This window comes from Lissotriton vulgaris, chromosome 2_1, assembly GCF_964263255.1.
Source record: "Lissotriton vulgaris chromosome 2_1, aLisVul1.2, whole genome shotgun sequence".
NCBI lineage: Eukaryota > Metazoa > Chordata > Amphibia > Caudata > Salamandridae > Lissotriton > Lissotriton vulgaris.
This window is the reverse complement of record NC_141687.1, coordinates 171376729-171390508: the sequence shown is the minus strand read 5'-3', so window position 1 is coordinate 171390508 and position 13780 is coordinate 171376729. Positions and strand designations below refer to the sequence as shown.

The 13780-nt window shown below is 48.8% G+C and overlaps 1 protein-coding gene across 1 annotated transcript; it reads left to right on the top strand.

Moving 5' to 3' along the window:
• Window positions 1–2772: 2772 nt before the first annotated feature.
• LOC147729775 (claudin-3-like) lies at window positions 2773–6542 on the top strand. The gene has a single exon (XM_086954656.1). It carries the CDS (start codon window positions 3081–3083, stop codon window positions 3723–3725), a length of 645 nt encoding a protein of 214 aa, XP_086810782.1. The 5' UTR covers window positions 2773–3080; the 3' UTR covers window positions 3726–6542.
• The last annotated feature ends 7238 nt before the right edge of the window (window positions 6543–13780 follow it).

The window sequence follows — 13780 nt, the reverse complement described above, 5'->3', positions numbered from 1 at the left end:
CTGTGGATTGCTGCATCCTGAAAGCAGGGTGAGATACATATTGGAGAGGGGAGGACTAGGTCTCCCTGTACACTTTAAAGTGTGCTCTTTAATTCAGTGAGATATTACAGGGAAGGAGCCTGGGCACATCTCAGGAAGGAGATGGAGCTGATAAGAGAATCATAAAGAGTAGGGCTGGGAGCCCTGGACTAACCTTTTGATGCACATATCACTGTGGCTGACATCCGGGTGTGAACTCTAGCACTCCCATGGCCTGTGTTGTGGGACTATCAGCTTCAGAGATGTCCATGCTGTGACAGACTGCTTTTTAAGAAGAAGAGAGAGCAAAGGAGTATGCACTTCAAAATAGGCAGAACCTCAACATAAAACCTCAAAGATGGATTATAAGAAGGGGCGGTTGAATCCTCGAAGCCTCATCTACCAAGCATCTAGATAAGCTGTGAGAGGACAGAAAGCTCAACAAGACTTCTGCTTGTGACTGGGACTAGGGGCCAAGGCCTGATAGCCTCTCTGCTGGGTGAGGTGACATCGCCCAAGGAATCCAAGGCCACCTGGTCTGGAGCCTGGAACAACGGCACCTGCCTGCTTGCCAAGGCCAGTGTGCGCTGTGAGGAAGAGAAGAATGTTGGAGGGAACCATCGAGTGGACTCCTTGTGTGAGGAGTGAGAAGACAGCTACTGCATCGATCGGTCATTATCTGTGTGCAAGACTGAATCAGCGACCACCATATGCCAGGAGAGAACCGCCGTGAAGATAGCCATGGTAAAGACTGCCATGCGGTAAGGGCCGAAGCCTTGCGCAGTATAGGTGCAGCGATCCTATATACAAGAAGGGGCTGCTGTGATGAAGACTGGCATGGGGGAAGGGCCAAAGCCTTATGTGGTAGCGGTGCAGTGACCTCGTATGCCAGGAGGGGACGCCATGGGGAAAGACTGCCGTGCAGTAAGAGCTGAAACTTTGTGCAGCAGTGGTGCGGCAAGCCCGTATTCCTGGAAGGACTGCTGTGGAATACTTTGCTGTGTTGACTGGGCGAGAGCCCTTCAACAGTGAGCGACGGTGACCACTAGGTTACCAGGAGCAACAAGGACTGCAACTGGCTCGACCCTGTTGGATGAGTGAGGACACCGTGGGAACACTGTCACCCGAGTGGATATAAGATCAGCATCGTTGTAGCTTTCCCCCCCATCGGGAGCGTGTGAACACACCCTGCAGGAGAAGCGAAGGAAACTTCTAATGGCTGCAGGAGCTCCACTGCGAGGGGGAGAGCCTGCGTCCACCTCATGCAGCAGCTGAGTCTGCATGTGAAAGACTCACCTGACTTGGACTGGAGCAGATGCAAGCACCCACAGACGTGGCGCACTCCAAGACTAAGAATGCTTCTCTACTGCCGGAGTGGGTAAGACCTGATTCAGGCCTGACAGCCCCAGGGGAACTTGCTTCTAAAGTCGAGCGCATGTGCGCTGCAACATTATTGACTTTGAATCAGAGCCATAGCGGAATAACCACGATTGCTAACGCAAGGAGTGAGTGGGACATGGAATCACCATAGAGACACTAGAGGCCTGACCTCAGGGGAGAATTGTGTAATTGTTTATGAATGTCGTATTCCTTCTGTGTGTGGTTAGCTTTAGAAATAAAATGATTCTCTTTTGTTATAAAAGTGAGTATTTAGCTAGACAATTATTTATTGCTGCAGCTGAACGCGTTTTGAGTTGTAAGCCTGTGTTCGCTACTCTTTATCCACACCTTCCCTCTGAGGGAACCTTGGGCTGCTTGGACCACACAACCCTGAGAGTTAAGTGCAGAGGGGTACTTCGCCTAGTTACTCAGGATCCATAGTAAGTCGGTACCCAGGGCATTAGGCACATAAGGCCCCATGGTTTGGCCCAGTAGCACCTGCATACCCCGTGGCCATCTGAAAGGGGTTCTGACAGTCTGGTCACACGTCATGAGGGTCGCCCATAGGTAGCCTTGGCAGGTTGTGAACTGTGGCGCCACACCTATCCGTAAAGTGGCACAACAAGCTCCCAAATCTAAGGGGCAGCTGGCTAAAGGGATTGGCTGAAGTTAAGCCTCGGTGCAAGGTACTCGGTTAAATAAACAGATTACGACTGTGATGTAAAGCATGTTATTTCTTTAATTACAAAAGCCCATTCACAGCCATCCTTGCACTCGTTGTAAAACACTCTTATCATTCTTTGCGATTGCGCCCATGCTAAAGAACAAAAACTAAATAAACAAAATCCCTGGGGCCGGTTGTCAGTTATGCCAGCTTGACTCCTTCCCCATGACCTGAGGATGCCTTGAGTTTACAGAACACGCACAGAAAGTGTTACATTCCACGTCATGCCTGAAGACTTTCCTCGCTTCCATGCGTGACTCTTAAGGACTTTGGCGCTTATTTACAAGGCCCTTCCGCGTCATTTTTAAAATGCGAAAAATGACAAGTGGCTTGTAAATCTGCCTCGTTGTGTTTCCGGTCTGAAATGAAACCGCCACAAACAAACAAACGGAAGGTATCAGGCGACGCATCATCGCAGTTTCATCCCCTCTCGGGCTCTCACGTCGTCACGTCACGCCCACCGCCTCGCGGGCAGCCACGCTCGCGCGCAAGGTGTGTCCGTGATTCCTTCCTGGTGCGCGCTCTTTGATTGGCTCAGGTTTCAGAAAGGGCTCAAGGTCCCTCCGGGGCGTACTACTGAAGCTGTGTCTCCCCTCCCCTAGGTTATCAAAGTCCAACCCTCGCACTACCTTGTATAAGAGACGGCTGTCCCTGCAGATCCGTTATAGCAAAGAGCAGAGTGCAGCAAGCCAGACCTGTAACCTCGCACTAGCCACAACACCGATCTGAATCCACCTGCAAGCGACCCACCAGCTGGGATAGCGTCTGCCAGAGCTGCCCCAGCCAACATCTAACTACCTGGAACCATACCAACCAACGACATATCCAGCGTTATACAAGCCTGCAATTGATCATCAAGCATTGCACCGGTCAACGCTAGACCACCCGGCCTGTACTTGCCTGCATCACACTACCAAACGCAGTCCAGTAACTGCACCTGTGCTAAAGAACCGCCGCCATGTCCATGGGAATGGAGATCGTTGGCATCGCCCTGGCTGTGATGGGCTGGGTGGGGGTCATCGTGTGCTGTGCGCTTCCCATGTGGCGCGTGACTGCTTTCATCGGCACAAGCATTGTCACTGCCCAGACAATATGGGAGGGCATGTGGATGAACTGTGTGGTGCAGAGCACAGGGCAGATGCAGTGCAAGGTCTACGACTCCATGTTGGCCCTACCTCAAGACCTTCAGGCTGCCCGAGCCCTGGTGGTCATCTCCATCGTGCTGGCCGTCCTAGGTCTCATGATCTCCATCGTCGGCGCCAAGTGCACCAACTGCGTTGACGATGAGGCGTCCAAGGCCAAGATCATGATCGTTTCTGGGGTTATGTTCCTCGTGGCTGGAGTCATGGTCCTCATCCCCGTCTCCTGGTCGGCTAATAGTCTTATCCGTGACTTCTACAACCCGCTGGTGGTGGAGTCAATGAAGAGGGAGCTGGGGGCCTCACTCTACATTGGATGGGCAGCATCCGCCCTCCTGTTGATTGGGGGTGCCATGCTCTGTTGTTCCTGCCCCCCCAAGCAAGAGAAATATCCAGCATCACGAGTGGCCTACTCAGCAGCCAAATCCACTGGACCAATCTACGATCGCAAGGACTACGTCTGATCTGGGCATGACCTACGTCACTCCAGTCATCTGATTTCAACCAACCATTCAGTCTTGAGAAGGACTATGAGACTTGGCCACCATCATTATTTCACAATAATTGCTCCATTTTGGGGAGCGAGAATTACTTTTAGGGGAGGCTGGGGAGTGAAAGAGTGGCTGGATTTTCAATTAAGGAAAATGGATGTGTCCAGGAGGCGCCAATGACTCTGCGGCCGTTCCACAGCACAGCCTTGTCTCCACCGGAGATGTTTGTCACCTTTCACAATTGCCTGAAAAGTTGGGACATCGATTGACTTTCTGCCAGTGCTTAGGACTTTCTTTAGCAGGGCATGCCCCAACCGGACAGAGGCAAAGACTTTCATTGACTTTTCATGAAGACATTGTCAACCGGTGGAAGAAAGGGAGAACTGAAGTACAAGTAAAAAAGACATCCACCTGAGTCTGCTGGGGAGTGGTCAAACTGCACCCCGACGAACAGTCTGCGAGGACTGCGTACAATGAAGCTCACTCTTGAGTAATGTTTTGTCTAAAGTTGTGTTGATAATTCAGGGAAGGGGGATTATGAAGAGATGCCTCCGTAGACGAGTGGGGCCAGTTGGGATCATTATGTAGCTAATAACCTGCAGTGGTTGTAGGTGGAGGGTAAGGTACTGCTAAGTTACAAGCAACGCTACCAAGACGGTATCCCGGCAGACGTATTCTAACTTATACCTCATATGTCGGGAGAAATGCAGGGGATGTATGGGACGCCCAGTTAAATAAGCCTAGACCCAGACAGAATTGCTGGTAAGACCCCCATCCTCTGAGGAGATACCATTCTCCACCACTCCCACACCTGCCCCATTTCTTGACTGTCCCTGCCAGAATGGATGGTAGAGCCCCAAATGCATACTAGTGGCCCCCTGGGATGCTAAATGGTAAGGGCAGGGGGTGCACCTGCTCAATTGTGGAGAAGTGTGGCTCAATGATTAGAGCGGCAGACCCTGATGCGGAGGTCTAGCCTGGGACCAGGGTTCAATGCCCCGCCTTGGCGGTCTTGGGCTCAAAATTCCACGGAACTGATAATTCTCGCCTTGGTGCCTATTCCAATCATGGAGTCCCACTCTGCAACTCTGGGCAATAGCTTGCTTAATCTCCACAACGGCCCCCACAATGCTACGGATGCCTGGCCTCCTGGGGGTGTCCAGGAGTGGACGCCTCACAGGGAAAGCCAGGATGGGTTCCACAGCGGTATTCGTACAAGCGCCTTGAGACCCTTGCGGTGAGTAGTGAGCTATACAAGTATCAATTTACAATTACAATTTGCATCCGGGTGTTTGTTCTTCCCGCTGTTTGCTCTGCCCCACCCCACCCTCCAAGGACAGGCTCCAGGATGTGGGTTGCAGTATTGCTCCTGGCTGCGCCCCACGGACTATCATTCTCACAGTGAGTGATGGAAGGTCAGGGTTGGGTGGGGGGTAGAGGGGTGGGGGGGGGGGGTGTCTGCCTGCAGCTCTCTGACCCCAGGTTCCTTGGCCAGAAATAGGGTTCACCTCCCTTCAGAAGTGCAGCACCTGCAGGTTTCTGTGACACAAATGTGTGAAACTTTGCCACCCTGAGCCCCCACCCTGCCCTTGGATGGCACTCGGTGCTACCGTGCTGATGCTTCCAAGGTCTGAACACAGGTGCGCCCCTGGGGGAGGGGTCTTTCACAGCAGAGGGTGCAGTCGGAGCGCAGGGTCAGCGGGTGAGACCGAAGTACATGTGGGCAGCCCCGGGAGGGGCAGAGCTGAGACCAGAGGAGCACAGAGGGACAGGAAGCGGGGCATTTATCTGTGCATTAGCTCCATTGTCATGTATGGGGCAGCCTATTGGAGAGATAACTCCACATCGTGTCTCCGAGTTTTTATTGTTTGCCTTTCTAACATTTCATCAAGAATGCTGTTTATCTGCCGAAGGAACATAGCGCTAAAACGAGGCGGCTTTTTCTGCACAGCTGCATCGCCTCATTTCTGTTTTCTAGGCGCTTTGCTGAGCGCCTCCTGCGCCTGGTCTCTGGGGCTCCCCTGGCAGGTAAACAGTTACCATGAGCATCGCCTGTCTCCAGCAGGCAGGTGGCAACACGTGGGCTATAAGGGGTTGGCACCTGAAGGGCGTAGAGAAGAGCGGGAGAGGGGTGGTGCTGGTGAGAAGAGGCCCCCCCCAGGAAAGTATCTTGGCAGCTTAGGAGGGGTAAGAGAGGCAGCAGGAAAGACGAAGCAAGGTGTAAGAAGGCTCGAGTAGAGCCGGAGAAGTGTCACCGAGAGGGGGGTGGGGGCGCTGAGCTATGTGAGATGCCACTGAGGGGGTGGCCCGAGGTGGAAGGGGGAAGTGACTGATGGAGAGAGGGCACAGAGAGGTGGAGAGAGAGGGCCCGAGGGGTGGGGAAATGAGAGATGGGCAGTTTGAGAGATGGAGAGAGAGCACAGAGAGGTGGAGAGAGAGGGCCCGAGGTGGGTGGAGAAATGAGAGACGGGTAGTTTGAGAGATGGAGAGAGAGCACAGAGAGGTAGAGAGCTCACACAGAGGTGGAGGGAAGGCACTTAGAGATGGCAAGAAGGCCATTTTCTCTTGAGGGGGTCGTAGGTCTAGCCCTCCTCATCCCCCACCGTGCACGCTGTGCCTGATGCACCCCAGGGTTGCTGTTGTAGCGCTTTGTATGTTCCTGGAAGAAAACCAAGCACTGTTGGTTCTTATTGTTTTTGTGACTTACTGTATTTTTGCCCATACATTTCACAATGTTTGTTGTTTATATTAAGTTAAACTTTTCAATAAAAGTCAATGATTTAAAAAAGACCTTTCCCTTGTCTCAGTCTTTCTGCGTAGGGTAAGGTTGAATTGCATTGGGAGGAGAAAGAAATACCAGCTTTAAGCTGGCGTCGCATTCTATCAGTGATTAACCAAAAGTTTGAATGTACCAAAATGGCCGACATGAACTGGCCCACCCATTGAAAATGCAAGAAGAGCCCTCAGTGGAACGAGAGGAGAGTATGCCACACTGCAAACAGCTGGAAGGCTGCTTTAGCGAGAAGCTCCACCTTTGACTGGAGGGGGAGTGTAAATAAACGGAAGGTACACGGAAGAACACGCACAAACCATCTTGTGTTTTAGCCAATAGCGCTTCAACTGCTGGAACTTCCAATTGTTCTCTGTCCTTAAAAAGTGTGGGCCTAAAAGTCCAAACACACAAAGTGCTGTTGGCTAAAAGCCATGGCTGGCTGAAGACAGCTTTGAGGCAAATAACCAGGGCACAGTTTGTGGTTACACACGGGTAGACTCCTTCCACCCACTGTTTTCACATGGTAGACGTTGTCCACTCTGCCAAGAAGTTCGTCCCCTCTGAAATATGCTGAACTGGTCCGGGGACAAATTCAGCAGGTCAAGGGAGTAGCCATAACATTAAAATACCCCCCACTTTGAACCAAAGCTCACTATGACAGCCAAGTAAGTCATCACAGTCGTCCCCAGAAAAGCTCTCTTGTCTCTTCCACCCAGGCATCTATCAATACATCCTTTCATTCTTGCACCCATTGATATCCACCATTTTACATTTACATTCTGTCATCCGTTCTTTTTTCATCAATATTTCAGTCTTTCACCATTCTGTCCCTCCATCCATCCATCAGTCCATCTATATCCAAACCTATCCATCCATCTTTCAAACCTATTCATAAAACCCACCAACTCTTTCACTCATACATCCCTCCATTCACACTTTCATTCCTCCATCCATCCTTTTGCTCACCCATCCATCCATCCTCCCTTTCTCTCAACCATCTATCCTTTCATTTATCCATCCACCCTTACATTCATCCACCCATCCTTTCACTCATCCACCCATCCTTTCACTCATGAATCCACCATTATACTTATCATCCATGCTTTAGCTCATCCATCCACCCAGTCCTCCTTTCATTCATCATCCATCCACCCTTTCATCCATCCAACCTTCATTTCACTATCCATCCCTACATCCATCCTTTAACTCATCCATCCATCCCTATACTCATCAATCCATACTTTCCCTCATCCACCCATCTACCCTCCTTTTCGTTCATCCATCCATCAATGGAGGGTTAACAAAGGCTTACAGCTTGTTATTACTTCACAAGTACTTAAAAGAGGCATGGTTTTAACTTTGTTGACTCCCTGTATATGAGATTTCCATGTACTGTAAGAATGTCTTATATGTTTGTCGGGCCAGTATTTACACAAATAATAATTGAAATGCCACTATTTCGTTTTATCTCTTTTATAGAGCAACTCATCCCAAAATCAGAGTGTCAGAGAGCTTTATATCACACAAAAACAATATACATTGTCAATAAATCACATAAGTGTGTAAATCAAAGTACAGGATGTATTGCATAAGACAGGGAGGGTAACAAGGTGTAGGAGTCACATGTCCCCCATTGCTCACTGTGCGATATTCAATGGGTTCCAATTTATAAACTGTAAGTAGCAATTGGATCTCTGTGTTAAAATCAGTAACCCACTTACATACCAACATAAGATAGCAATCTGTTAACTGCATGTTACCTGATGTGCTTTCCAGGAGACACATTAACCCTCTATGCTAATTTTATTTGAAACGGGGAATAAACAAAACACTGATCTTTCCACCAAATGAGTCAACCCCTAGAGTTATCTCATCTTTATTATTATCCCCTAAGATTTACAGGGCACACAAAGATCTCTTCAGCAGGTCCCTTAAGATATTTCAAAATGCAGACTTTGTAACCAATTAAGCAGAACAAATGTACTGCCCTTTTCTTTTCTCCTCGTTGCAAATTTCTTTGTGGCAGTGTTTAAAAAAAATAAACGTATCAGTTGAGGCCCAGATTTTGCGGCATGGTTACATCACTTTTTAGGCCCAACCCTGATGTAAAAGTTGATTTGTTAAATTTCGTAATGCACTCAAATGTACTCATGACAGACCTGCTAAACATATGTGTGACATCTCAAGATCTGATGTCACTTCTTGTGATGTCACTTCCTGTGAGTGCATGGGTTGTGATACCACTCCTTGTAATGTCACATCCTGTGATGCCACATGCAATGTTGCGCTCTCTGATGTCACGCGCCACTATGTGACTTGCATACTGCCCAACTTGGTTAGATGCCCCACTTATTTCATTGGGACTTTTGCCCTGCAAATGACAATCACTTGTTTTTTTAAGCAGCACTTCATACTGTACTGCTGCCTCTTCCAAGTGCTGTAGTACTAAATGTTACCATTATCCACTCTGGTGCTCAAATTATTGACCTTCAGCAGGATGGAAGACTGCAGGGATTTAATGCTTTGTCTTAGTGGCAAACGTTCAGTTCAATGCACTAACCCTCCAGTGAAGGGTCATCGGATGACCTAGCACCACTGTGGTGCACCAAACCGGTTAAACATTTTTTACTGAATTTGTGAGACCCTAGGAAGGTCCATGGGCCCAAGAGAGATCTAGAATTGGGGGATCTGGCACAGGATTTGTGAATACTATGACAAAAAATATTTTTGTAATATACATTTGAATGCCAGGGGAGTCCCTTTCAGGCCTCCCACATAAGCCTGGGATAGGTGTAGGTTCACCCTGCCCATTATGCCATTTTTAGTTTTATTTTTCCCAACAGAGCCCTCATTGCACTGTGCTGGGTAACGGCAGCCACAACATACATGTATCAGTGACGGGCAGCCAATCAAAGAGTAGGGGATAAGCAAATCTGTATCTGGGTTCGTGAATCCTTATGGACGATGGGAGAAAAAGTTTCGTACTTTTTTAAAATTGGATTTGTAAATCTGCAGATGTCCAGAGAGCTCCATCAGCCCACCATTTTTGTTTCAACATTAATTGTTAAAGAACTACTGAGCATATGTACACCAAACCAAGCCAAGGCACTTCCTTCAGTAAAGCTAGTATAATTCCATTAGGGCATTTTTTCTACAGATAGGAGCAATGAATCCAATGGGACGTAGAATGGGAATTGTCACTTTTTTCCCACCCATTGACAGATCTGCACAAAACTGGCCACGCAAAGCCCAAATTGGATGACCTTTTTTTAAAGGTGGATAAATGTTAATCAAGTTATCAAGAAAACAAAAAAAAGTCCTTGCAATGGAAACTCTGACCTAACCATAACCACTCATTGGCTATCACCAGTGTGTGATAAAACAGTTATTATCTTTTGCTACCCAATTATAGCCGTTCCTTGTGGCTGAGTAATGCTATATGGATCGCCCACCTGGGTGATATTTGAAGTTTCTGTTCCTTCTACACTCCAAGGCCTGCCCAAAACACCCCAGGCCGAGGGTGCTGTGTGACAGGGGGCTGGTGAGACCCTCCGTGGATTTCTTCAGCTCATAGTTAAGTGTAAATTCATCCGCTACGAGGCTGGAAAGGGTTAACTCATTCTGTTGCAACAGTGACTGCTTCTTAACGGCCTTTGCACGCCTCTCGCTCAGGTTTAAAGTCCGCTCTCGGTCATAAACCTTGCCACATGCTTGTGTGCCTTTCAGTTTGGCGAGCAGATAGCAATGGGAAGTTTGGCATCTGTCCTCCCGAAACTCCCCCACCCCTTCCCCCAGCCTGGGGACAGCTTGCCACCTGTCCAGATCATATCTCAGGAGCCATAAGTCCTAGACCCGGCCCCACAAACTGTCATTATGGCATGCGGCAATAAACAGGCTAGTCCCAGGTTTTTTTTGGCTCCATGGGAGATGGTCATTTTTGTTCCCCCCTTTTTTAATAATATTTTATTATTTGTGTAGCGCTGCAAACTGCACACTTGGCATTTCGAGGCACCTTAAATACCAGGTGTTACTGTTCCCCAATTTTTTTTTTAAGTCAGAATGTTTGAGGGATGGACTGGACATGCTGTGGTACAAACTTGTGACCTGTCGATCACCGCATGTTCTAGCTGCAAGAGTTCAACTCAGTCATTCTGGGACCTCATTTTGCGGGCCCTGTGCATTTTCGCACCTCCCCCAGTTCTTTCTATGCAAGCATTTTTCACACTTGCCCCAGGTTGCTCTCAGTCAGACCCATCATTTCACTCTGTCTGCCGAGGGGACAAAGCAGTGTTGAAAAATGGTCATGCTAGAGGACCCCCTCCCCCGCCCCCCCCCCCCCGCTGACTTAATTGGGGTGCAGTTGACCCTTGTGCCCCCAAACCCGGCACCACTGTACAGTCTACACCAATGATAGCTACACTCATACTACAAAGATAATCTCACCTCCGAGCTGGTGCTGCAAAACCAGTGCTTAATTTGTAAAAAAAGAAGTGCAGGTGCTGAAAATTTTGCCAAGGAGGCCACAGCTCACTTCTTTCTTCGGTAAGCCCCACTTTCAACACTCTCACTGCCTAGTCTCTATCTTCTAACCTTGATCTGTTGTCTGTCCTCTACGTCTTTGCTCTCAGAGTCTATCTTCTCACCTCTGTAATTGTTTTCTGTCATCTTTGTCACACCTGGGGTGTTACCTTACTCCCTGCATTTCTGATTTGTCCTCTATTCATTCTACCCTGCCCTTTTACCTCTTCACTTTTTTCCATGCTCTGCCCTCTCTCCCCTCGATCTTGGCTCTTTACGATCACTCTTCTAGCAGTGATTAGCTGTGTCTCCGTTTTATCATTTGTCTGCTTTTTTTCCTCTGTCCGGTCCTCTACATCCTTTCATTCTATCTCCTCTCTCCTTAATGCTCTCTTCTTCACATCATGGCTGCTTTATCTTTGTATCTGATTTGCTCTCCTTTTCTTCTACTTAGCTCTGTCTTATCTCTCTCCTCTCCTGTTGTTTCTTTCTCCTCTTTACTCCTGCTTTCTCTCTCATCTATAACACTGCTGCTGCCTGTGACCCCTGTCGTCAGCCTGTACATGTCCCTGCTATTTTCGAACTCTGCGTTTTCCTGTTGTTTTTCCTAAAGAAGAGGAAGATGACATGTTTTACTTTCTTACCTACACGGAGTGCTGAAACAAAATGTACACCAAATGAAAATTCTTTTTTGCATATATTAATCAGTGCAGTATAACTGGGTTATTTGCAGACCAGGTAGCTGCTCGACCACAGCAGGTGATGTCATTACTAGTGCTGCCTGTAATTAGTTGGTCCAGGGATGACGACGGCATTGGCATCCACTGCTCAGCTTGCTGTGACCCTGCCTGCTACAGCACAGGCATTGCGTAGACGTAATGCTGCCAATGCCGGAAAGTATGGCTGTGGTGCCTACTGGACTCACGCACGCTCAGCAATTACCATGCTGGGGTGCAGCACACAAATTCTACACGTGAGGCCATGGCGCACAAAAGTTGTGTTGGGCCACAGCCGCATCGAGCACCTTGAGGATAGCAGCAATGGAGGGCTGCAGGATATGCTACTCTGGCTACACAGCAAGTGGAAAGTCCACACTTACTTTAGTTTATTCATCCTCAAGAGCCCTCACTCCCAAGTTCCAAATGCGCTCTCGCAGCTTCCTTTACTCAACTCAGTCTTGAGCCAGTCCCCAGCTACAATTATCCAATGGGAGGCTTAGGCTCAGGCAGTGGCATGGTGCAGCAGACTTAGTTTGCCGATGACTTCTTGGATTTGTGATTGGCGGGATGACATCATCATTAACTTGGTGATACACAATTATGCCTGCCTGGACAGGGGTATGCTGTTCTGTCTATGAACATTTACCAGCCAGAAACCATGCAATGTATGTTATTCTTTTTATTTAGAATTTGAACAATTAATATTGAGACCACCACCTGCAGGGTCAGAAATTGTAGCCTCGGCCCTGTGAAAGAAGTGCAGGTGCTGAGCACCTCTAAGCTCCTGCTCAAATTAAGCAGCAGCAAAACCCCATGGAATTCGAGTGAAATGTCACCGTCAGGTGATACTCGAACCCCTGCCACCTTAGAAGAACTGCCTAATCTTTCCCACAGGGCACATGCCCACGGTGCCCCAACGCTTCTCATAATGACATATCACAGCAGTCACTTCACACTGTCACCGTGTATCACGAGGGCTGGCATCTGTCACACAGTGCAGACACTGCCTCAGTGAAGCTGGAATCCCTTCAGCAGAGGAAAGACCGGGCCTCATGGGGGCAGGCTTTGCTTTTACTGACTCTCATCCAATGAGTGCAACAGGTGCAGTGGCACCGGGGCCCACTGAACCCTGATTATTGCGGTTGTGTATAATTTAAATAGCATCCAGTGGGGCCAGTTTCCTGCCTTGCACCCTGGCCCACTGGCCCATGACACACTGTCTACCCTACTCCTCCCATCCCTGGTTTTACAGTCTCAACAAACATGGGAGCTTTTAAGTCTGTCTTTGGGCCTACTAGCCGCAGTGAGACAGGCCCATGATTGCTGAGAGACAATGGAGAGGCCACAGCCCACAAAAAGTCATCATATAATGGTGTCACGTCCTTGGTTGCAGCAGCAAGTCACCAGCGACACAGTTTCCAGTCCTGAACGTTTGTGTCATTACAAATGCATTAAGGGTGTTGTAGTCTTGCTTTGCTTCCATTGAACCAGCCAGATTCAGACACATGGAAACAAAGAGTTGTAGGTGACAAGGTCAGGAGAGTAAACAGAGCTTAGAGTAAGGTGGTCACCTGGTTGTAATGCTGAAAGGTATTTGTTCCCCACGTGCCGCCAGCCATGGCCGATTCTTACAGACGATGGGGTTCTGAATATCTTGTAACATTAGGCAACAAAAGTCTTGTTTGCCAGCTGTAAGCATTGTTGCAAACCATATGAACCCTCAGTGCAATCAGTCATAGTTTTTATTGGGTGCGCAGCGCCCTGAAAAGGGACGCTATGTGTCAGGTCGACCTTTGCAGCGCCTTGTGCTGCTGCTAAATCTATCCATAGATTTTCAATTAAGCCTGATCTGTTTGTTAATGTTCATACCTGCCAACTTACAAGCGAATGCCACAGTGTAGAGAGGGGGTAGGCCCCTGGAGTGGGTGGGGCCGTGTGCAGAGAGCTACCTAGGAAGCACTCTGCCAGGCGTGGCCAGTGCGGGTAAGAGCGGTGGCCATGGGGTGGCGCAGGGTAAA